The sequence below is a fragment of the Sphaeramia orbicularis genome, chromosome 6 (genome assembly GCF_902148855.1).
Source record: "Sphaeramia orbicularis chromosome 6, fSphaOr1.1, whole genome shotgun sequence".
Taxonomy (NCBI): Eukaryota; Metazoa; Chordata; class Actinopteri; order Kurtiformes; family Apogonidae; genus Sphaeramia; species Sphaeramia orbicularis.
Window position 1 is genome coordinate 44790372 of NC_043962.1, and position 25721 is coordinate 44816092.

The window sequence follows — 25721 nt, forward strand, 5'->3', positions numbered from 1 at the left end:
TGTTAATGTCTTAATTTAAAAAAATAATAATAATTTTGCAAAGAATATTAAAAAAAAACTCCACACACACCAATCAGTAACTAAGTACTGTGTTGCATCAGTAATCATCTGGGCACTGTTTAGCAATGACTTTACAATCCAAATAGCTGCCTAAACTTCAGGGTCCAAACACCTCATTAAAAATATTCTGGAATATAATTTTTTTTTTTTTTTGTGAAATACAGATTTTCCACATAGCCTGTTGTTTGTCTAGGATCGGACCAGTTTGAAACCTTGGCCGGTGTCCAGTATGGCCGGCGGAAACCAGTTCAGTTTGATTCTCTTGACACATCGTAGGCAGACGCCGCAGAACCACAGCAGGTTCAGACCGCTGCACCACAGGGCCAGCTGGACCACCGGGTACGTCATCCGGGGGAAGTACATGCTCCAGTGGTTGGTGACATCACTTCCTGTGGGCAGATGCAGTGTGTAGTCGCTCCAGTGTTTGGAGAGACCGTAGTGGGCCGAGACTGCCCTGCCTCTCTCAGACCACCGGATGTCACTGTTTGACTTGCAGTTATATTCCACCCACTGTGAGGTGAAGTCTCCCAGCTGAGGGGGGTCTTCCACTTCTGTGTCCGTCACTCTTGCAAGCGTGGCCCCCTGCACTGCCACATACACACCCTCCACCTTCCTGACCTCCTTCGTCCACTGCAGCGAGTTGTCGCAGTCGAGTACCAAAATGAGTCTGGAACAAAAGCTGCCGTTCTTCTCCCTCCACCAGTCCAAGATCTGATCTAGACGAAGGGTGTCTCCGCCTGAGGACGAACAGAGGAACAGCACCGTGGTTCTTTTAGATCAGGGGTGTCAAACTCATTTAAGTTAAGTCAGGTTCCACATTCAGCCCAATTTGATCTCCAGTGGACCAGACCAGTAAAACAATAGCATAATAAGCTGTAAATAATGACAACTACAAATGTTTCTCTTTGTTTTAGAGCAAAATAAATAATATGAAATTATGAAAATATTTACATTTACAAATTAACTGAGCAAAAAAGATGTGAATAAGGTGAAAAAAATTAATCTCTATAGATTCTTCAGTGGTGCACTGGATAAAACATCTGACTACGGATGAAAAGATTCTAGGTTCGACTCCTGGGTGGCTCATCTAAATGTAAAGTATCATGACATAATTTTTGTTATGATGTGGCGCTATATAAATAAAATTTCATTAACTAACATAGCCATTTGTGATAAAAAATGGCTTTGCACGAGATGAGACCTTCAGCACACAATGATTAGGGATGCAGTGAAATATTGGTATCAGCATTTAAGACATCTCTCCCCCAGTGGCAGATATTTATCTGTTATGTTATATTAAAGGGCTCATATTTTGCTAAACCCACTTTTATTAGCCTTTGGTATATTTAGTTGTGTATTTGAACCCTAATAGTTCATAAAGTTTGAATTTGAACCCTCCAGGTGCTGCAAAGCTGTCTTTATATTCATTTTGTCAAAAATCGAGTGGATTCTACAACCTGTTTCAACTCCTGCTTAATTTGTTATGCTTTACAACTTGTTACACCACGACGTTTGCACATATAAGGCCAAGACTTCCGACGAACATTTCTTCGAGTACGCCATAATTGTTTGTCAGCAGCTGCGGTTGTAATCCATACTGAAAATATGTCCAAACTTTGAGCTGATTGCCTAAAACGTTCTGTTGTTCGTTGAACGGGACACAGCAGCAGTCAACAACCTGGAGGGGGTGGGGTGTTAAGTAGCTCATTTGCATTTGAAGGGGCAGCAATCAAAATTACCTTTCTGGTGTCATTACTCAGAAATATTGTTGAAGATGGACCTGTGGAGTTTAATTAATGAAGAATTCAGACCCAAGCATAGCATTTATAGTTTATGTAGACCTCAGGGAAATGTTTTAAAATGCATAATTACATTTAAAAAAGCAAAATATCACTCCTTTAAAGTTGTTTTTTTTTTACATAAATTTGCATGTTTGACTTTGTGTTGAAAGATAATCTTATGAGGGATACTTTTCAGAAATTATCGACTAAAATGTCACTTTTAATATTAACATTGGCCAAAAATTTTGCATTTGATGCACCATGACAATGATTTTCTTAATCATTTTTGAAGTCATGCATCACGTTACATCACTTTTTTAGCCTCTGCAACTTAAGACTTCCCACAAAATATCTGAAAAAAAAAAAAAAAAAAAATCCATAATTATTTTCTCAAAGTAATACATTTTCATGTACTATTAAAAACGAAATAAAACTAAAATTAAAACTAAAAACAAAGACTTTATATAGATAACAACTAACTTTAGTAACTGAGGGTACGTTACAGGTCACACCACCAAACCACTGATATTATATGGTACATGTTCCCATTTGTGCACCTGCGCCTCTGTTGTCTTAAAGCAGATGCCTCCTCACCTGACAGCGCCCACTCTCCCGAGCGGTGGGTGTGGCCACTGTAGAAGATGACGTAGGTGTCATGACGAGGTCCATCCGCTGTGCGAAGCTCCAAGAAGGATCTGATTTTAGCCTGCAAAGCTTCTAGGGTCACCCCACTGGTGGAATAGTCACAGCCAAAAGCCTCAATTAAGTGATGTGCGAAGAAACCCTGCATGTTGTTCAACATCCCTGTGGAGCGCATGTTCAGCTCGTGCACCTGACCAGGAGGCAGCAGCATGGGCTGGCCGTCAGGACTACAACGCACACACAGAGAAAAAGAAGAGTTAAAAACTAGGCTATAAAAATACTGGCTCAGGACTTTTTAATATTCAACTGGTACATCATTTGGGTTTTTACACTACTGTCTGTATAATAGTTATTTTCTGTTCTGCCAATGATAATGCATTAAGCTGTACCTGCAATAGTTGGTGGGGATGACCACTGCATATCCCACACACGTTCCTCCCAGGCTGTTTCCGAGTTCATAGAAAAGACCGTGGAACAGAGACTCCAGGGGCAAAACCAGAAGAAACATGCTCACAAAGATACTGCTGGACACCTGCAGAGCACATTTATTATTCAGTCATTACTAATAATCACACAACAAATGATAAAAATGCTTAACATTGGTGCACATTACGACCCCATATGAATGTGTTGTTTATTTATTTGATGCGCTACAATTTATTACATGACATAGATGTAGGCAGAAAAAACAACAAACAAAAGAGTGAACATGATACAGGATAAAGGTTAGTGACTCCAAACAGCCTCATACCTAAAAGATGAGCTCCTTCAGTGCAAGGATTAGACTGCAAATCGCACTTTGCCACAAAAAACTGTAAAACTACATGCATTAATTTCTGTTAATGATTTTAAAAGTATCATGGAGAATACAGTGAAGACGGAATGACGCTGTTTTTCTTGATGCCATTTGGACTTTGTATGACTGCTACCTTGGCCAGGTCTCCCTTGTAAAAGAGTTTCCTCATCTCAATGTGACTTCCTGGTTGAATAAAGGTAAAAGAAAAACTAAAACTAATTGCTATTTTATTGTTGTATTTGATTTTCACATTTTTCTAAAAAATGTTACATTTTCTAAGAAAATATAACATGAATCTAAATAATGTGGCATTTATACTCAATTTTTGAAGAATATTCTCACAGTGGCTAATCAATCAGTTGTGAATGTGGAACAGGAAACCTCATCAAACGTAGCTGAGTAACGGGTGTTTGTGCGGTTATGATGAAATTAACTTGCAAATAAATGAAGAAACATAAACCACATTTTGTGAAATGCTTAATTTAAGTCTTATACTTCCATATTGTGAGTATAGTTTTGTCTTTACCTGCCAACAAAGAGCTGCCACAGCAACAGTCGACAGCAGTGTGAAAAGGACCAGGCGCTCAGAGATGAGGCAGAAGTGTCTCATGCCCTTTGAGGCCATAATCTTGTCCAAACCGCTGACCCCAGACCCTTGAGCCAGGCACAGTCTTTGGCAGTCACTGAGTTTGGTGTGAAAGCCCCACACAGTGATGACAAATACCATGTGACATATGGCCCAGAAGAGCGCACACACCACAAACCCTGGGATCATCAGGTACCACTGGTCCAGGTCTGTCAGCTTCCGAGCGGCCACGATGATGAAAGTCACCTCCACCATCAGCAGAGGCAGCAGGGACAGCCGCCGCCACAAGCCCCGCCACACCAGGAAGGGCTGCCAGCGCTCGGTCACAGACAGGCCGCTGAAGTACACATCCAACAGGGGGTCGCAGATGAGCTGACTGAAGAAACAGGCGAGGGCGAAAGGATTGGTGGCGATGTTTAGAGACTTAAAAAACACCACACCGGTGATGATGGCGAAGCAGATCAAGTTAGAAAGAGCCAGAAGAGCCTTCATCCGGAGGGCGATCATGACGGTGGCCAGAGCCACCACCAGCAGCACCACACTCATGGACTTCTGGATGAGCAGGACCGTGCTGGCTGTGGCGAAGCCCGCCAGCTCCAGCCTCTCAGCCGAGGTGAGGAAAGCAGGCCGGTACCTGGCGCATCCGAACATCCTCTCCAGCAGAGCCCACAGAGTCCGCAGGGCCATGCTGGACAGCATCAGGTAGTTGGACACCTGCTCCTTCACATCTCCTCTGATGGCGGTGGTGTTGATGAAACAGAGCAGGCCGAGCAGGAAGCCGAACCACAGGTGGAGCAGACTCAGACTCACTTTCTCCATGTTGAAGTAATAGTGCAATATACTGGCGATCCCGAGGACTAACAGAGCGAAGATGAAAATGACCAGGATGGTGGACTCCGCTGTCATCTCCCATCGGACGTAGAGCCCCAGGCACAGGGCGATGAGCAGGTTGAGCCCGGACAGGTAGCCCAGCCACCGGAGGGAGGACCACATGTTCACCTCCCCGTTGACCTCCTCTAGCCGGGTCATGGCGGCGTGGAGACAGTGGCTGACACAGTATCGGAGAAAGCGACACATTTTGATACTAAAGATTATCTGTCCAGTGTCAGTAACAGGCACTTAGTCGCGGCTGTTTTTTTTCTTTTTTTTATCAGAGTAGAATTTAAGACATCTCACTCATCCAAAGTTTAGCTAGCGAACTACCATCAACTTGTTCAAAGTTAGCTTAGCTACCGTTGGCTACCAGGTTTACACCCGGTCAACGCAGCGAACATCAACGTTTACATCTTGAAAGTCGTTGTTTATGATATTTTCATCTTATTTCTGAAACCGATTTAAAACGTCTGAGGTGGAGCGCCCTAAAGCCAGCTGCCAAGAAAGGGAAAAACATATCAAAAAGTTTGTCGCATCAAAAGTTTTGAGTCAGATGACAGGCGCCATGTCTGAACTCTACATCCTCAACTACGGCAAGGATGAAGGGCCAAAAGTGTTCAGACACACAATGACGGAAGGGCTCATCTCCTTTTCACCAGACATAATACTCCGTACGTTTAATAAGCTGCATTCAGAAAAATAGTTTATAAACTATGCAATTTTTTGAATGAACCAAAAGTATTTAATTAGGTAATATTAAAGCAGAATTATGGATTAAAGTGGCTTAATGTTTATTATTGTACATCCTTGGATTACTTTTACCATTGTATTAGTGTTTGAGATTGATCTCATTAAAGCTATTTTATATTTTTATTGTATAATCTACAATTGATCAGAATTTATACGGACATGTTTGTATTGTGGAAACCATGTCTCTCTAAAAGTTAAACTTTTCATGTGTTAAGAAAAGTGTATTTTCAGCTTTGTGTCAATGCTTTATTCATCAAGTATTTTTACATTTTTTGTTTTACTTTATAATTTAAGACTTTAAATTTCAACAAAACTCCTTAAAGACCCCTTAATCCTACAGTTTACCACAAACATCCCAAATCACTGGACTGAAACATTATAAGCAACTGAGACTGAAAGACAAATGGTAGTGAAGAAACAGAATATTTACCTCTAAGATATAGTTAAGTTTTAATATCGAATTATACTTGAGTAAAAATTGTTAGCAGACAAAATTTCTTATATGAGCAAAATTACAGTCTGCTTTATTGATACTGTCAAATCCTACACCATTACAGTGACCCAGTTTGGGAGCTAGTCAAATAGTAAACCGTATTTAAAAAATGGAACAAAGAGAAGCTGCAATTCAAGGTTACTGCGAGGCCTTGAGCAGTCCGAGTTCAGTGTCTTTAAACTGCAGAAACAAAGAGCAGGAGATAAACTCATCGGGAAAAAAAAAAAAAAAAACACACACAATCACATTACGTTTACATTCATTTATAAAAGAGAAATACAACCATACTATAAGCACACATATTGTTCTGCATTGTTGAAAATGATATTGAAGATGAACCACTTCATGCAAATGGGCCAAAGAAACAGTGGAAGACAAATGCACCAATTTATCACAAAACACACTTAAAAGTCTTAAGTATGTGGTACTGTCTAGTGTTTTTATATGTATAAACCTGGGAAATATCAGCAGAGAGGATATGCATTAACCGGAAAATGATATGGAAATGGCAACGACACCGCATCACATCAAAACAGGAAGTGTTTCTTGTTAACCACTGAAATGACAAAGGAGTACTGCACAGCTGTATGTTCTGTTTGGCCTTAGAAGCTTGATGTCACTCTTGGAAAGTTTTCTGCAAGGGAATGAGTCTGTTTGCAACAAAACTGTGAACAAAGAAGGCACCTTAGACTTACTGGTTATGATCTTATGGGCCCATAATGTTGGTTGTAAAACTGGTTTTCATAAGAAAATAACTACATATGTGACACCCTTTAGGATCAATGATAAAGTGCCACCGACAAAAAAAAACAAACAAAACAAACAAAAAAAAAAAAACTTAACGTTAAATCATTCCTTCATTCACACTGACAAATACACCCACATCCACACATCAAACCTGTTCAGTTCAGGCACAGGCTGGAAAACACACTAGCATTTTTTGTGGTAGTGTCTTTAGCTAAATCCTCACCCTGTACGATACAGTACCTTCAGATAAGACCAGATCCTGCTTCTGCTATTGCTAAAAATCTACAGCATCTCACCTGTTTTAAGAGTCCTGCTTGACAAAACAGTTCACTAGTGCAAATTTCTTCAGTCAGCGTCAATTTCCTGACTATGAGGAGCTCAGATCTGAATCTTTACGGAGGCAGAGATTTTCTGTATTTTCACATCAAAGTTAAAAAGGTATGTAAAAGATATTGAGTTTGTAAAGTCCATTTGATATGGGACACTGACTCGCAGTGCTGAACTATGTCTTTTTTGGGTAGGAAACAAAAATTAATTGGAAATCTACTAGGAGATAATTCAGTATTAATATCTAGAGAATGAGAGAAGGGAAAAATGCAATACCTACCTAACACTCGTACCTTGTTACACAATGAGTAAACACAGTTACAGTTTCACATTAGTAAACCTAGTAATACTTCTATCGTGGTTCTGAAAATGTTTAAAATGCTACAAATACCACTTTCTTGTAAAATATACACAAATCAGTCAAGAATGCCAAGATAAAATGGCATTGCCACACTTTACACTGGACAACACCAATGTTTTGACTGTTGAGAATATATATTTTTCCTGGAAAACTAAATGCACATCAAGAATTTAAGAAAAGTCTAGCTGCATGACTGTGACAGAAGCAAGCACACCAGTCCAGTCGTTCCATGTCAGTCACTCCAGTGCAATCAAACTCCCGTCAGCTTCCTCAGGTTACGGTATTTGGCTTTTGTACTAAGCAGCCTGCCATACTAGCTTATTAAAATAGAGACTGAATACAGAATGTAGACAAGCTGACTTTGTTATTAAGAGTTGATTGGAAGATGGGATGGAAATTAAGGAGTAGGGATTTAAGATATCTTAAGGGCATTCACTTTCCAGCTCTTAAAAAAACTAGCTATTTATCAAAATATATCCATCTTAGTGTGTGTGCGTGTTTATGTGTGTCTAAGTGTCTCTGTAAGTGTATGCGTGTGCTCTCAGAGGAGTGTGGATATGAGAAAATAACTGAAATCTGTAAACTTCTCTCTTTCACACTGTGCAAACTGCATTGTTTTAAGGAGAGGGAGGAGAAATGGGAGAAGAATGCAGCAGGTTAAATTTGGCAGCGCAGCAGTTGAAGGGGAGGTGACAGTTATGTAGAGAAAAGGAGGACGGGGGTAGCTGGTGAAGCCTAGCTCTGGAGCAGGATGGGGTCCTCCAACTCATGGAAACCAGGCACAGAACTGCTCTGGCTCTCCCCAGAATCAGAATCATAGGGCGTGTCAGGTAGCTCCATGAAGCTCCAAGCCAGCTGGTCATCCTCAAATTCGGAGCGCACCTGCACGGGCACGTCAGCACAGTCTTCCTCCTCATTGGCATGGAAGTCCTGAGGGATGTAGAGCATCTCAGGGTAGTTGCGAGATACCAGATCACTGGTGGTGGCCACAGACACCTTACGGAAGGCGATGAGATGCATGTGGGAATACTTGACATATTTATAGCGCTTGAAGCCCAGCGATTCCACTGCAACACGCCAGCTGCGCATCATGAGGGCGTGGCGATTTTGGTGAGAAGAGTCGGGGGTAATGATGAGCAGGAGGCCGTGCAGCTCCAGCAGCTCATGGGCCTTCTTGCAGCAGATCCAGCGCTGGTATGGTGAGGGGAAGTAGGAGAGGAGCAAAGAGAAGACCACCACGTGGAAAAGTTGGGCTGGCAGAGCGTCAATGGGGTTATGGAGCTGGCGGAGAAAGGCTTCTACTGCGTCACCTGCCAGCTGGAGAGGCTGCTGGAGCTGGAGGTTGAGGAAGTCGCACTTGTACACACTCTGAAGAAGGGAGGAAAAGTACGAAATTAGCATTTGTTGTGGCTCAAACCTGATATTTTACATCCACTGCCATTCTGACTCCACCTATTCATATCTACAGTTGTTTTTGCTTGGAGCTGCAAAACGCAGGGCACTTTTTGTTCTGCTTTCAGCTGAAATGGAGCACAGAGTCTAACCGCACAGATAGCCCTGTATGAGTCATTTCTGGTGTTGCATTTCCATTGTAATGTTAGCAATGAGCTACCAAACAGGAAACAGTCATGCATTTTATTTGTGTCAATAAGGTTTTAAGAACACACTGTGAAGAAAAAAATACAGAATAATTTAATACCTCAACTGCAGGCACTATGTCGATACCAACTGTGAGGAATTCATCAAACTTCAAGAAAGGGTTAAAGCAGCTTCCCACATCCAGAAGGCGCATCTTCCCCAGCTGAGAGATTGAACTGCAACATAATTTACCAGAACTGTCCATAACAAATATAGCAAAAAACTCACACATGATGCAGTTAACATTTTTGTGCTTAAAAAGTGTTTACGTGTAAGTTCTGCATCTTTTAAGAGCCACTTACACACATACACATATAAGTTTAAAATGAACTGTTAATTTGATTTTTCTTCCACAACAAAACAAACTGGATATTTTATTCAAGTGTTCATTAATTTGTCGATCTGTGACAACACGCTAAAAATGAGCTGCTTGTGTTAATGAGCAGGTTTATATATCATTTGTGAAGGGGACTGCACAGGGTTTGTATAAGAGACAGAAAAAACAACTATTAGCAATGGCATGAGCAGAAATAAAGATCACAAACTATCTTAAAAACACACACAAGTCAGTTACTGATACTCTTTCACAAATTACATTCAAGAGGCAAACATTCACTGTTCCAGCAGACGACATTCTCTGTACTTACCTAGGGATGGTGCTGTGTGGTTGGGCACTTACAGATGCCGCTGACAGACCAATGGCATGCGCAGCAGTTTTCTCGTCCTTCTCTAACATTCTTTTTATCCCACCGTCCAAAAAGTACTCTTGACAGACACTGTGCAAGTGGAAGCAAAACACGTGTTACTCAGATATCGGCAAATCTTACTTTCCAAGAGCCACAAAAGCATATCCCAAAGATTCAGTCGAGTCCAACCTCATCGTGGACATGTTCATCAGCGGTCAACAGTACCTGCGGCACCACTCGATGCGCCCCTCTCCTTCGCAGTTTTTTGTCCAGTGGTTGTCTGCAAGATTCTTCATGGCGAGGGCATATTCACTCAGAGTCTGCTCATCCTCACAGTGCTCCCGCCAGATCTTATCGAAGTCGCCCACTGTAAAACAGACATAAAATCCAGAGAAATAAAACAATCTGAGACATCTACTCACAGTCACATTACTTGAATGTATTACTGGCTCATGCATTCCTGCACAGTAGTCTGTTTTAGTGTGGAAAGGTTCATCCACAGCGGTAGCAAACATTCACAACTTACTTGCCAACTTTGTTCATCCAATAAAGCACCAAAACATGACTGGAATCCTTTGAGGAAACCTGTTAAAAAAGCTCAGACCACAGCTGTTTCTCTGTTGCTTCAACACAGCCTACATGTTCACGTGTTTGCTCCAACAGAACCATTTCTCTAAAACCATTCTCAAACAGCCATTTCACAGTAATAACATCCACCGATATACCCTCAGCTCATGCTCACAGCTGCTCAGAATTTTTACAGCCTGTAGCATAGGCAAACACACTGATAAGGGAGCAATCCCATGACCACAAGGAAAAACTCTATTATCAGATTTGCTGAAATGAAAGGACAACAAGAGCAGTGGTGGTAAACAGCAGCACTCTGAAAGCATGACCACTGTGATTCAATGCCAAGCCTACCAGATCATGCTTTACTTATTAACCAATCATGGGGTCTGCTTGCAGGACAAGATCTCTGTGCTGTTCTGGCCTCCAAAAACAACTAACTTCTGCAATGAGTCTACTTTCAGTCTGACTATGTTTAAGATTAACTTATTACATTATGGTTATATTGTTTTTCTAGTTCGAAAAAGGACAGGTGCTGCACAGCATTACTTGACCTGATATTAAAGAATGCCATCATGTTTTCTACACCAGAAGGATGAGCCTAACATATACCAAAAGCCATTTTGTCTAATTAAAGTTGCTTCATACTGTGCATTTTCATTCTGCTATTTATACCAATTTTGTGGGCAGTGAAATGATCAAACAGATGCATTTGATTTCTGACTCTGAGACAGTCAAGTGAAATAAACCAGCCCCGGGGGAAAGAGACAGTTAAATAGTCATTATATACTGATCTAATGAATCTGAACTAATTATCATTTCTTTCTAATGAAGCTTACCACCTGCTGTTCTGAATTTGCCTTTTAGTGTTCCCCTCCTACACAATGCATAGTTCTCTCCAGTAAAACTTTGCTTTACTTCAGTAAAACAAAACAAAACAAAACAAAAAAAAAAAAAAAAAAAAAAAGAAGAAAAATTAGTGAGGCTTGAGCAAACTGCTGTGTCAACAACAGCGCAAAGTCTTTGCGTGGGTTGGCATTGTGTTTTCATACCCAGGGCACTTTTTGCACAGTTTTGCTGGCAGGTGCTGAAAACTAGAGTGTTCACCTAAAAGTTATAGCTGGAACTAAACTCCTCTGTCTAAAGTAAACCAGTAGTTTCTTCTATAAGCCAAGCCCTCTGACACTCACATGTAAGTGAGAAGCAAAATATATTCAAGAGGGGTAATTTCCAAACTTCCCCTTTTACACAGTCTCTGTTTATATATGCTCCTGTCCAAAATGATAAAATTGACTGTTTCTCAAAAGAAACAAAGAAACAAATTCCCCAAGCATATGGATGCAGGTGAACATCTAGTGGGTATTGCAGCCATTCAGCTTTCGAAATATCTTCCCAAGAAAAAAACTTTAAAAGTTCCATTACTTGTCTCAGAAACTGCAATGCAAATGGATGGAAAATGAAGGGTGCTTTAGTTTTGCCTTGTCTTATCTGCTAAGATCCAATCCATGGTGGTCAGAGTGTATTAAGTTTGTTCTGAGTAATATTACAAAAGCAGGCTATGAAGACTTGACTAGGTGAGCTCAAACATTTTATCTGAAGGATCAATCATCATCACCTCCCATTAAGTGGCTTCTTATCAGTTTTCTGTGCCTCACCAAAAAACAAAAGCATCCAAAAAGGGGACATGGTCAGTGTAGGCCATAGTAACGCTCTCAACACCATCTTAACCTGCCTTCAGCAGGTGGCCACTATGATTTCTTTCTCAGACCCAAGTAGTTTCACAAACAGGTACATTTCTAACTCTGAGGTTACATTCTAATTTCATCTGCACTTTTCCCAAATATGCATTTTGGTCTGCAAACTCATGAGACATCAATGAAAAGTACATCAGTAATGCCATTCCTAACAGTGTACCTCAACTATAGTTCCTCTTCTGAACTCTTTATTGGAGTTTAACATATGAAATCTTATTTAAATCTCTTGTACACTCTGTCTAGGTCTTTCAACAAACTGTGGTTGTTGCCTGTTGAAACTGAATCCGTTCGTGTGGTCTGAAAGACACCTTTTCACAAAATGTAACACGAATTTTCTGAAAAATAGCAATACTATAAAATAAATCAGATGTAGCAGAGCCAGGACAGAACTGTGTGACCTACTATGGTTGCTAAACTGTCTGTAAAGAAAAAAAAAAAAAAAAACGTTATCAACGGTTGCGTTTCTCATTTGTAGAGTATTTGTGTTGCAGTAGATCTATGTTGAATGGTGAGTTGTTTATGAACAGTCACAACATTCGCAGTGTGTGCTCGGTTGAGGTTAAGAAGCTTTAAAGGCCTTGTTTGCTGAATTAACCCCCACTGCTGCGGGTTGTAGTCCGCATCCTTACAGGACAGGCAGCTAGCTTGGAATAACATTTTGCAACCGGAATAAGTTTATGTTTACAAGGAAGCCGGTTACCAGTCGCATTTAGTTAAATATGTGAGAGCTAATGCTCAGTGTTAGCCTGTCGGCTGCAGAACCAGTCAGACAGGGGCCCAATGAGCCAGCTTACCCTCTCGGTATTTCCTACGCAGTTTTCTGTGCACGTTTTTGACGACCCCTGACAGCTTCTCCTGCTCCTTCTTGTACGGAGCTTCATCTGGAATCGGCACGTAAAACAGCTCCGAGTGGTTTTCCGTCTCCCCTGTCTCAACATTGTCCCTGGGGTCCATAGCACCACACCGCTGATGCTTCCTCCGCCAGTCGGTTCCCCTTTTCTCAGCTGCAACCCGACCGGCGAACCGGTGCACCGGCCAACAACGCGGAAGCTGATTGGTTGACGTTGACCAACACGTTGTACAACTGACAGCTCGACGTCCAATCACAGAGCCGAAAGCGCACCTGAACTAGAAAACGTGCTGTGAGGCGTTCAGTGCACCTTGTAAATCCTAACGCGCACAATGACACGTGAGAGCAAAGTCGACAGTCGGTTTCATGAGTATCAAAAGAAAAATCTGCAAAAAACAAACGTCACAAATCTACTTTAATTTTACGTAGGATACAACTTGGCATAACTTTTTATAGATTTTTGTCTTATTTGTTTGTCTTACATGCTGATGCACATAAATGTATTATTCAGAATGTGTACACAGTCATCATTAGAATAGTCCAGTGTGGTCCAAGGGTCAGTCAACACGTGGTGATGATACCTGGCCTCACCTGCAGAGCTAATAAATTAATTATTATTGTCAGTTTTTTTCCTAGTCCAACTCCCACTGTGGTTTAATAAAAACACAAAACAGAAGCCATTTCGATGCAGTATGTGTGTGTGTGTGTGTTCTGTGTCTGGGCATTGAAAAGGGGGTACAGTCTGTCTGTGAAACTCTCAGTGATGTGGATTGGGGTGGGGGGTGGGGGGTGGCAGAGTTCACGGCAGTGTGGGGTGTGTGAGTGTGTGTAAGGATGGGGAGGGGGCACAGTCTGTTTCTCAGTCTTACAGCTTGTGCATAGAAGCTGTTCTGCATCCTGCTGGTCCTACAGCTGATGTTTCTGTACCTCTTGCTGGATGGCAGGAGGGAGAACGGGCCCTGAGAGGGCTGATGGGAGTCTTTGATGATGGAGATCGCTCTGCGTACCCAGTGCTGTTTGTAGATATCCTCCAGGAACAGAAGAGGAGCACCAATCATTTTGCTGGCAGTCTTAACAATTGCAGTGTTAGTTTGAGCCAGCTCCTAGAAGGCTTTATGGGTATTCAGTAGGATCCAAACCACATGAAGAGTCTGGTCAGCCTGCCTTTCTTCTCCTTGTCTTTTTTATGACATGCAGACTCCATGTCTGCCTCTATCTCTGCAGACTCCTCATGCTTCCACTACATATCTCTCTGCAGGTCTGCAGTCGCTATGGTGGGTTTGGTCCCATCCTGCTGCCACTGTTCAACCTGGACCTGCACCTGCTCTTCTGCTTTTTTCACATTTGCAGCTGTTTTACTGTTCACATCTTTCAGGTGCTGCAGCTGAGCCTCACAGCCGGCTCGGATCCTCTCCATCTTCTCCTGGAACTCGACTGGAGCATTGCTTTCTCTAGTTCACATATTGTGGACTTGACTTTTTCCATGTCCACATGCTTTTGAAGAAGCTCCTGCTCCAGTTCCTGGCCCTTTGCAGTGATCTGCAGTTTGAGTTCCTCCTCAGCTCTGAGGGCATCTTTGAGCAGCTGGATTTGGAACAAAGTGCCATAGACCTCATGGATTTAGACAGCCTCTCTCTGGTTCTACCTCAGTCCTGTGTCCTGGTCCTGATCAGTCTGCTGCTCCTGGTCCCTGTAGATTCAAGTTTAAGAGATCAGGCAAGTGCCGGCTGAGCCACATTAGAAATATGGCTGTGCAGGTGTCTGCCTCCACCAACTACTACAGTTTGTGTTCACATCCATGTCTGTTCACACTCTTACAGGTAGTAAAGGCTTTGAGGGAAGTTCATGAATGGTACTAAGTGCATGTTCAGATGCATCCACATGTTATGTTATGTTACAGTGTTATCTCAGAAACAGCTTGACAGAATGTTTTAAAACCCAAGTAGTTGGTAGAATAAAAGTCAAACAAGTTCAGAATAAAAGTCATTAGAGATAATCAACAATTGTTTACACACTGAAATGACATAAAATAGGTATGAGATGTTAACAGATCTAAAACTAATCAACACTTACACACGCACGCACGCACACACACACGTGTATTAATACTCAATACTTCTGTGTGTGTCCTTCTCCATGTTTTGCTCTTCCTCATCCTCCTCCTCACTCATCTCCTCAGTAGACCTCACATATGCAGATGTGGTCAGTTTCTCCTGCCGCTGTTTACGACTCATTTGCACCTTCTTCTTATGCAGACTCAAAGCGTTTCTTTCAGAGTTGATCAGTGCATGATCCAGCTGAGTCTGCAGCATCTGCTGCTTTCTGAGGTGAGCGTTCTTCCTCATCAGCTTTGTCATTTTGTCCTGGAGAATACAATAAGATATGACACAATAAGATACCTTTCAAAGGTACATCATTAATTTGTACCTGTGGGAAATAATGAACTGTTTTTCATTGTGTTCCTATCTATCTATCTATCTATCTATCTATCTATCTATCTATCTATCTATCTATCTATCTATCTATCTATCTATCTATCTATCTATCTATCTATCTATCTATCTATCTATCTATATTTATTTATTTATTTATTTTAGTTATTTTGTTATCATTTTAGTATTATTAGTATTTTTAAAATTAAATTAAATTACATTTAATTTTAGTTTTTTAAAATTATTTTTATTTATTTATTTATTTTCCTGCCAATCTACTGTACCACACTCCAGTCTGGCAGGTGGCGGTAATGCACATGTTTAGTGAAGCGCCAGGGTGCATTCTCCCAGGTTGTGCATGTCCCAGAGGCCTAAATACTTTTTTTTTTTTTAATTTTAATATTGCTTATTTTAAACTTTGACACTTCATCGACAAATTACTTGAATTGTTTACGAATAATTACATAACACATTAAATCAAAACATAATTAATTAAAACATGATACATTTACAATGTTCACAGAACATTTGAAAGATGCGGCTTTCTGTGTTTTCATGGTGATGGTCTATACATAAGCAGAGGTGAAAAGTTAACGACTGTTCTGCACCTGAGTATTCAGTACAGACAGGAGCTGTACAAAGTGATCAGAGATTATTAAAAGCATTTAATTTCTCAACTCATCTAAAAGCCATTATTTATTAAGAAACCATCATCCATCTTGATAAATATGGCTTCTTCTATTGGATTCCTCGGAGAGACTCTCCAGCTGACTGTGGACATCAGCTTCATTCAGGATGGGAGAAATGGTAACTTATCTCATTTAAGTATAATAAAAAATAATAATACATCTCACTTATATTGCGCTTTTTTGGACACTCAAAGACAGATAGATAAATACACATACATACACATACCCTCATACATACCTAACAAAATAAATAAATAAATGAATGAATTAAAAGCTGCATCACTTTACCATCAGGAGACCATATAAGGATGTCCTCTGTCCATGTATTTCTCACATGGTATTCACAGAAATACACAGGCTGAAACAAAATACTGTTACTCACTAGTACCTGAAAGTGCAAACAGTGCAGTAAAAAGACAGTTTAAAAAAGTGAGCATTAAAAAGATAAATAAAGACTAAACCATACTGTTATTATAATTTACAAAATGAAACACTATTCACGAACTGAGCAGTGGTCCTCTCAATGTGTGTGTGTGTGTGTGTGTGTTGTATCAATTTTCCAATTTCAAATAAAAGACTTATGCTGAGATGAATTGTACAATTTATATCTACTTTTTATAGTGATGAACAAGCCCTGTCTTTATTTTGCTTGCATATAAATATTCAATGTCTGACTTATCAAAAATGCAACTCAGTTTTATTTTTGGTGGTCGGAACTGTCCATTTGGCAAAATACAGCAGTAATGCTCTCACTGGAATGTCCAGTCAGTCTCCTGCCAAGTATACTGCTGCAGCTGTTTTCTACTCAAAACAAATCCTAAAACCAAAGTTTAAAGGATGGGGGAAGCACATGATATAGCTACTGTGGACTACGGCCCTTTACTGACCTCTATGTGTGACTTTATAGATATATATAGGTCAGTCAGAGACAAATTTACTCTAGTACTTTTAATAGTTACTGCAAGGAATCTGCCCCCTTAGCTTTACTGCTGAACTGACACCAAAGACATTACGCATGTCAGAAATGTCTGGCTGAAGGTTTGTCCGGTGTTTGCAAAAACTTCACCTTGAAAAGTGCTCTGTATTAAAGGAAAAGATATAAAAACGGTTACTTAGTCTCTCAAAAAGCTGTGTTCACATGTACATTTGGCTTTTGGTTGATGGATTTATCCTTTTTATCAATTTTATGAAATTATTCTAATGTTGTTTTATTGCACCCATTTTATGTACAGCACTTTGGGATTTTTATCTGTGAAAAGCGCTTTATAAATAAACTTTACTTACTTACTTACTAAATATTGTTTTTTATAGATGCTCTTTGCACCTTGAAAAACACATATATTGTATTTGAACAGTGTGAAAGCTTGAGGTTAAACAACTTTTACACAACTTGAAGCCAAACATATTTTAAAATTGATAACAACTTACTTGATTTGATCAGAATGCAGCCAAAGATAAAAAGAAAAAACATTTCAACACCCCAGCAACACAAATATCCAATCCAACAGTGACAAGTCAGAGTAGGTTCTGGGTTGTTGTCAAGTTTCAGGGTATGACCACAGATCCTTGACATAACATACCAGTGATGTTATTCATGTTTCTGAAAAGCATTTTTTGTCCAGTGGTTACCTGAGTAGAGGAAGTGGGGAAAAAAGACATAAAAAAACAAAACAAAAACAAACATTCCAACTAAATTAAACAAAAATCCATTCAGAGCATGTCTGTGTTCCTGTATAAAGTATCAAAATGCACCAGACCCTTTATCAAGAAAAGATTAGGATGTCTAATTATGAATAAAGTTAAGCCTCATAGTTACATAACCTGAGAGTGACTGAATTAAATGCTGAGTTTTCTTCCATTAAAATATTGATTTAAAATATACATAGAGTGTAGTATTTGACATAGTTTTGGTGTCACTGGGTCATGTGACATGGAGGCTATTTAACAAAAAAAATGAAAAGAAAAAGCAAAATTTAAAGAAAAACAAAAACATTAGATTTTTAAAAATGAAGAGATGTCTTATTTGCCCAGAGCAGCAATAATATCTACTTTATTTACGTTAGCAACCTAAATGCCTGACAGTTCATTAATTCATTTATTTTAAGCTATTTAACTACAACATAAGTTCAGTTTTTATAGAGGCTTTCGTCATGTGGCCCAAAATCCAAATCTGCAGTACTACACTAAAAGAGAAATACTACTATTTTCTGTTTTATGTCCATTTTAATCTAAAAATCTGCATTTTGCACAATATTCCATATTACACTGAGTGACCAAAAGCATCTACTGATCTAAAATGTTTAATAACCTTAGAGCCACTAATCCTATCAATACATGTAAATAATTGGTGTAAAATGTAGTTCGTCATCTTTTCATGGTCATTAGATATGACCCATTTGGATGTTCAGAGGCTCCGTAGTGAACATGGAAACACCGTCACCTACTACAACATTGATTCACCAGTAAAACCCATGGAGTTGGATCAATGACAGTGGATGGAGACACTTGGTTTATGTTCAGTTAATGAAAGATTTTGCTGAAAAAGTCACTTTTTTCAGTTATAACAACCCTCAACTTTAATCTGATCTTTTATGAACATCTGATGATCCATAAATTAAACAGAGGAAAATACCAGATTTTTACTGAAACAAGGCAAACACAGTATAATATTAAATACATTTAGAGGGAAAAATCATATGGGAACTGTCACAAAAGTAGCACTGGGTCTTTATGGGTTAAGCTTAACTGTTTTTATCCAAATGACAACATCAGGACCTCAGTTACATGAAGTGACTGCTTTGTTGTCTTTGGCAAATGCTATATATTTCTATAAAAATCTACTCCTATTATTTACAGGGGTTTCTAAGGGTTTTTTCTCCTATTGTCTGCTATTAAAAATGAACTCACTGCATTAGTTGTCAACAGAACACTTTATTAATTCCACATGTTACACAAATTCTATTTTCACTCATAATATTGCTTTCATTGACAAAGTGCAGTGATTGAAATTTAATCCATGTACAAACAGAACAGACGAGTGTGAATAATGGTCCGCAGCTTGTGGGCTGAGTTGACATGCATTTTATATACAGTAAAGCATAAAGAAAATTGGTTCTTACTCTTAACAACAGAGTTAACATCGTCCCATAGGGAATAAACAGCATTTTTTTTCTGATATGTGTTATATTATTTTGAGTTCAATGCCCATAGGTTTTCTTAATTTTCTTAAGATCAAGGAAAACTTTATATGATATGTTAATTTGTTGCTAAAAAATACTACAGTTAAGTTTTATGTTGACATCTGCCACAAGCATGTTGAAACACAACTGAAAGTGAGTTTTTACAATTTAATTCAACCTACTCTGTTGTTGTTTTTAACCGGCTGCCTCTCTCCTTGACAGCACAGCCAAACCACTGATATTAAATACAGCCCAAAACAGGCAAGAAAATCATAATGGTAAGCTACAGCTAAAAATAACACTAACAAGGTGGCGTATAGCAATGTTTTTGAGATATTGCTGCAAGAGAAAGTCTCTTTCCACCACGAAGTGTTTCTGTTGATGTTTTCCTCTCCACTTGACGCTGACAGAGCTGCAGCAGTGGGTTGGAAATCTGCTGTCTCCGTATCTTCATGACTGTCCTGAAGTTGGCTGAGGTGTTGTTCCTCATCCAGAGACTCGCTGATGGATGGCAGGGATGTGGACAGTGGTTTGCTTCTGCTTCCAGAAAGTCTCTTGCCAACACTGAACTCTTTATCTTTGTTCTGGTCTCTGGCGGTCTGTGCGAAGCTGTTCTGCCCGTGGACAGCCCTCAGACAGTGCATGTACAGTTCCACCTCGTCGTCTGATCCGGACTCTGATGAAGTGCTGTCGTCGCTTGTTTTGTCAGTTTCAGGTTCATCTGTTAGAAGACACGAACCTCCCTCTGCATAAGTACACTCATCCTCATGTCTCACAGCTTCGGATGGGTCATGTGTAATATTTTCATTGCTATGAAAATTCTCCTCTTTGCATAGATTCATTTCAGGTGGTGTATGTGCAGTTTGCCCTTCCCCTGTATCTTCTCTGTCAATAGCTCTGCCATCGGTATCCTCATGCATATTGTTCACCAGAGCAGATAAATTATCCCTAACCTTGTGTTGTGTATTATCTAACTTCTCTTCATCTCCCTTGTGCTCTATCTCTATACCCCCAGACTCTTTAATCTCTACCTCCCCTGCATCAAAAAACAACATTTTCTCCTCTTCTTCACCTGGGTTCTCCTCTGATTTTAACTGATCCCCCAACTTCACACCAGATTCATCTTTTTCCGTCATGTTTATTTCCTCCTCAATCCCCATTTTCCCTCCATCTCTGGTATCTTTCACTTGAATATCAGCCTCCTGTGGCTGTGCAAGGTGTTTTTCTTGATCTTCCTCTATTCTTCTTATAGTCATTTCAACTTTCAACTGCTCAACCAGAGCAGATAAATTATCCCTAACCTTGATTTGTGTATTGTCTAACCTCTCTTCATCTCCCTTGTGCTCTATCTCTATACCCCCAGACTCTAAAATCTCTACCTCCTCTGCATCAAAAACCAACATTTTCTCCTCTTCTTCACCTGGGTTCTCCTCTGATTTTAACTGATCCCCCAACTTTGCACCAGTTTCATCTTTTTCCGTCATGTTTATTTCCTCCTCAACCCCCATTTTCCCTCCTTCTCTGGTATCTTTTCCTTGAATATCGGACTCCTGTGGCTGTGCAAGGTGTTTTTCTTGATCCTCCTCTATTCTTCCTATAGTCATTTCAACTAATTCTTTTAAAATCTCCTTTAATTCTTCTTCAACATCTCCAGCTTTGTTCTCCACCTCATTCTCCACCAAAATTTCTGTTTTGTCCTCCCTGTGCTCAGATGGTATTTCTAACCCCGAACCCTCCAGCTGCTTCTCCACCACCTCAGCCTGGTCATCATCCACTACGTGCACATCTTCTGTTTCTAAAATCAATGCCTCGCTCTCATCTTCACCTGTCAACAAGTCTCTCTCCTCTTCCTCAACCATGATTTCCCAGTTTTTTACCTCAGTAGTGTCTAAATTGGAATCCTCCTTTGAGACTGCAGCTTCCATTTCATCATGCTCTACTTTTTCTGGGAAAATAATTTCTGTATCTTTTAATGTGTCTTTATCCTCAAGCTTCACAAACATGTCACTGAGTATGTGACAGTTACTCGCTGCTGCTTTTGTCACTAATTCAGCTTTCACACCAACAACTTCAATTTTAGCCGACTGTTTTGCTTCTTCTTCATTGGAGTTGTTCATCACTTCTATAGAGTCATTACTTTCTTTCTGAGTTTCTAGAGAACTTTCAGTTCTTGTGACATCCATTTGCTTCGCAGTTTCTAAACAAGACACAGAGCTTTTTTCATTTCCTTTTGTAGCTGAATCATCATGTAACGCTTCCGATATTTTGTCTTCATCTGAGGATGCATGGCTCGTTGATATAGATGCATTTTCACCAAAATCATGCTCTTCGCACGACTGAGCTACACTAGTGCTGGTCTGTTGGTCTGTCAAACTTACTGACACTGTTTGAAAAGACAAAAATGAGTTTTCCAGACTGGACATGCTAACTTCTGTCTCGGGGTGTGAAAGTGTTTCATCCTTATTCATTTCACAGGTATGTGAACATGAATTTTCTGGCAGCTGAGCCTGTGCTGTTGCGGTTTTCTCTTGGAGGTCATGGGTTAGATTGTCTTCCTGTGTTTCCCCCTCGTGACTTAAACTCTGTGGTGCATTCAAGAAATCAGAGTTTATAATATTTTCAGATGGAGGATTCAGTGCTATATTAGGTTTTATTGGACAACGACTGTTTATGAATTTTCCCTCAGAATTTCTAATCTCTACCTGATCCTGTTTGGTTTCTATACTGTCCCCACTGTCAGATATTATCACATTTATACCTTCTTTTTCTTCAGTGTAAGGATCATTACATAAAGTGGAATCTGCACATTCTTGGTTTATTTCCTGAGTTTGAAACTGATTTCTCTGAATGTTGTCCTGGTAACTCTGAGTGGAGCAACTCTCTCCCCTCTCCGTGTGAGGATTAGTCAGTGTAGCCCAAACTGGATTTCTTATGTCACCTAAGCTCCGACTTTCACTTTCCACTCTGACAAAAACCTGATGATAAAGTGGAGCCACCACAGTTCCAAATGAATAGCTGTTGGTCTGGCTAACAAGGCTGTCATGGGGTTCACCTGGAGGGTTTGCACACTCATAACTCATGCCATTCTTTTGGCTTCTCTGCTCAACTTTGGAGACAGACTTGTTGATATGTTGATGTGCATGCTCTGCAACAGCAGGCTCGTCATTTGAAGGCACTGGGTTATCATGGCTATCACTCATCGCTCCTGTTAATGTGGCTGAGTCAGCCACATTGATGTTTTCAGATTTCTCTGCCTCGTTGTTAGATGCATAGTCATTTGCCTTTGAGGTATCATGCTGGACATCAAGAGTAGATTTGCTGCATGTTGCCAGACATGACTCAGAAACAGACAGAGAGTCTTCTGATTTGATGTTCACTTCAGAAAGTGAGTGTTTCTCCACTGGGCTTTCTTTTTCCACAGTTTGTGTTGTTTGTGAAAGTGATGCATCACTTTCACTGTCATTTGCTGTTATGTCTCTTTGAGCATAGTAGTTCCTCAGTCGAGCCATCCGTGCAGCCTTTCTGCGATTTCTTCGGCTGTGGTTCTGTCTGTTCTCAGCCTGTCCATCAACAGCAAGGAAAGATTAATTTCAGCTTACTCACACAATTGTCATACTGCTTTAAAGGGATGGAGTAAGGTGGCATTTAAAGGTGTAACACACTTGGATTAAATACACTCCTCATGTACATTTTGGATTAAATTTAAAAGGGTAGTTGATTAAAATAGTATGAAAAAAGAGCACCCGTGACAAAATATGAGACAGTGAAGAAATGCAAACAGCATGCACAAAGTGTCCTTTAGGTCTGCGGTACATTATGTTACACTGGTGTTATTCAAGCTCAGTCATGTGACAGTTCAGAAAGTGCAACAGGGGTCATGTTAAGTTTTGTGTTCCCCCTGTATGTTATTAAGACCCCTTTTTATCGGCAATAATAGCACAACATATCTGTTAAATTCACACTCACAAAGTTTACATTATATATATCATTATGTGTATTACAAGCACACACGGCATGTGCAGTCTGTCATGCATTACATTTCTCATCATAAATACAGCAACAATAAATAATAACACATAATGATGTCTTAAATAATGTCTTGAATATGAGAACAAGTATATTGGTGCTTCTATGAAACTGGGTACATTTTTGTACCTGGCACTTTGCTAGCTTTTTTGACCCAATAATAAAAGACAAATTTAGACATATTTCCCCCCAGGATGTACCTAATGATGACCTCAGATAAATGCAGAAAAAAAAATTATACTCTTGCTCTGAACCATTCCAACATTATTGAATTTTTAATCAAATATTACAGCCAAAAATAGGACCAAAATTGGGACATGGAAAACTACCTAGGTGTCAGTGCATTTGATCTACAAATGGTCTTATATAGTGCTATAAATAAAGACACTGTGTTAAATTTGATGATCCTAGTGGTTTTTCTAATCTGGACATGCGGGTTTTTCATGAATCGGCAGTCTCATTCCAGGTTTCATGTGTAATCCAACGTGTCCACTCGTGTTACATGCAGAACCTGCCCATTTAATCACATGTAAATCCTGAGTGATTTTGCAACAGTGGTCATTTTTGTGAAACACCGCCTTGCATAATTAGTTCAATTCCAAAAATGTAACTGAGAAAATAAAAAGATATTTAAAAAAAAATAGGAGCGCGTAATTTTCGTGTCCTTTTTACCATGTTACATGCAGATTTTTGTATAAAAAATAATATGAAAAAATATAAAAATGTGTTTTATCTGAAAAATAGCTTCTCTTTTTTTCAGTAAATACTTATTTTAAAATAGACCCAAAGTGCTTCCAAACTTGCTTCATCACAATAGTCTACATCTGGTTTGAATTTTTAGCCCCTCTGTCCTGTTTTTAGATACCAGTTTCATAGAAGCACCCATATAGTATTGTTGATTGTTTTACTCACCTGTAGTTTCTGTCTATTTTCTTCTTTAGTGTCTTTCGGACTATCATCGGTTTGGTTGTTTTTTACAGTGTTCACACCCGCGCCATGTTTCGACACATCTGAAGAAGAGCCATTTTGCATTTATGCTGTAGTTCCACTAACACAACCATTTTTCATTTTAACAATCAGTAGAGTGAGTTTTCACCTGTTGGCACATTTTCCTGTTGTGACGTTTCCGGAGAGGGTATGTTTTCAACAGTGTCGAGGTTCTGACTGCAAATCATTAAAAATGTATTGAATGATGAATTTCAAATATGTGTCTTGTTAAAGTTTACATGCCTATCATTAAAATAAGAGAGACTGACGACATTTAGAAGGCATCCTCTTCTTCATATTCATCATCATCAGGGTGAGGCATAAACATACATTTTTTTTTCTGACATCTTTTCCTTTGTCCAGTTGTCTGCATTTCTCCAAAACAAAAATAACTGAAAATAATAATTCTGTGAATGGTTTCTTCAGCTTTACAGATAGAAATTGAATCGTTTGACCCTATAACAGTACCACATTAACTCAACTTTTGCTTAGTCTAACATTATATACCAGGTTACTAATAAACTTAATTAACTAATAAGCTTAAATTGTTTACACAGTTTTTTCAAAATTAGTCAAACACCATCTATTATATCCTCACCTGACAGTCTTAAGGCAGCTTTTCTTGTGCACTATTTCCTTCTGCAGCTTTTCATTCTGCTCTTTTATTCTTTGGTGACATAAGAGCACATAGTTCATATTGTTATTGTTGCTCCAGAATGTCCCAACAGAAGTCTCATATCGCAGACAAAAGTCCACTCTGGTTCCAAGCTCCTCAAACGGGGGTACTAAAGTGAGCTTAAATGAAAAAGAGTCCATCATTCCATCACTGGAACCTGGGATGTATTCTGCCAAAAGGTCAAAGTGGCTAGCCCAGTTATCTAGAGTGGTTCGGATATACACAGCCTTAGAAAAGGAGACGTTTAGGACACGGATCATTCCTTTTAGTATTGTGGTCCCTGGAAGTAACTCAATGGTCTCCAACTCCATTTTCTGCTCATGGACTTTAGCAAAAAGCTCTTCAGTAGACAACTGAATGGAAAAATTTAAAGGAACTATGAAATATTCTTCTTCATCTCTACTTCGGCCATCAGGGTAATCATATCCAGGCACCATGGGTATGTCCCACTTGTCAAACTCCTTCACTTGAACCAAATTGAGGCCTTTGGCATCTGCAAAGGACACTCTTCTGGAGCCACTCAGGGGTGGCTCAGGCTCTGAGTCATCGTCAGTGAGAGAGCTCTTTCTGCGAGGGAGAGGAGAGGATTTAGGTCTGATGCCGATCACTATCTCTTCACCATCATCATCATCCAGGTCCAAAGAGCTGAGGCCTGGCAATGCCAGGAAGTTACAGGCCCCAGAAGAACTTGGTTGTCCCACAAACTCCATGGGGCTCTCTGTGAGAGAGTCAGCGGGAAGTGAGTTGCACGGTTTCTGCTTCTGGCAACTGACATTCAACATGCTCTGACTTAACAGATGGAGTCGAGTTACAGATGACAT

The 25721-nt window shown here is 39.8% G+C and overlaps 3 protein-coding genes across 4 annotated transcripts; all 3 read right to left on the reverse strand.

The window, feature by feature from the left end:
• Nucleotides 1-14: 14 nt before the first annotated feature.
• tmem168b (transmembrane protein 168b) lies at nt 15-5373 on the reverse strand. The gene is made up of 4 exons (XM_030135976.1): nt 3806-5373; nt 2873-3015; nt 2436-2710; nt 15-797 (listed from the first exon to the last, which is right to left on the reverse strand). The coding sequence occupies exons 1-4, from the start codon at nt 4940-4942 to the stop codon at nt 250-252; spliced, it is 2103 nt and encodes a 700-aa protein (XP_029991836.1). The 5' UTR covers nt 4943-5373; the 3' UTR covers nt 15-249.
• An 855-nt stretch (nt 5374-6228) lies between these two features.
• samtor (S-adenosylmethionine sensor upstream of mTORC1) lies at nt 6229-13086 on the reverse strand. 2 transcript variants are annotated; one of them, XM_030136876.1, is made up of 5 exons: nt 12856-13086; nt 9966-10107; nt 9702-9830; nt 9116-9230; nt 6229-8784 (listed from the first exon to the last, which is right to left on the reverse strand). In XM_030136876.1, exons 1-5 carry the CDS (start codon nt 13013-13015, stop codon nt 8152-8154), a joined length of 1179 nt encoding a protein of 392 aa, XP_029992736.1. In that variant the 5' UTR covers nt 13016-13086; the 3' UTR covers nt 6229-8151. The 2 variants fall into 2 exon arrangements, with proteins under 2 accessions (XP_029992736.1, XP_029992737.1); XM_030136877.1 differs by lacking the exon at nt 12856-13086 and adding an exon at nt 10267-11124.
• A 1927-nt stretch (nt 13087-15013) lies between these two features.
• ppp1r3ab (protein phosphatase 1, regulatory subunit 3Ab) lies at nt 15014-25721 on the reverse strand. Its single transcript, XM_030135623.1, has 6 exons — nt 24823-25721; nt 24334-24401; nt 24150-24247; nt 19518-22771; nt 17099-17111; nt 15014-15274 (listed from the first exon to the last, which is right to left on the reverse strand). The coding sequence occupies exons 1-6, from the start codon at nt 25719-25721 to the stop codon at nt 15014-15016; spliced, it is 4593 nt and encodes a 1530-aa protein (XP_029991483.1).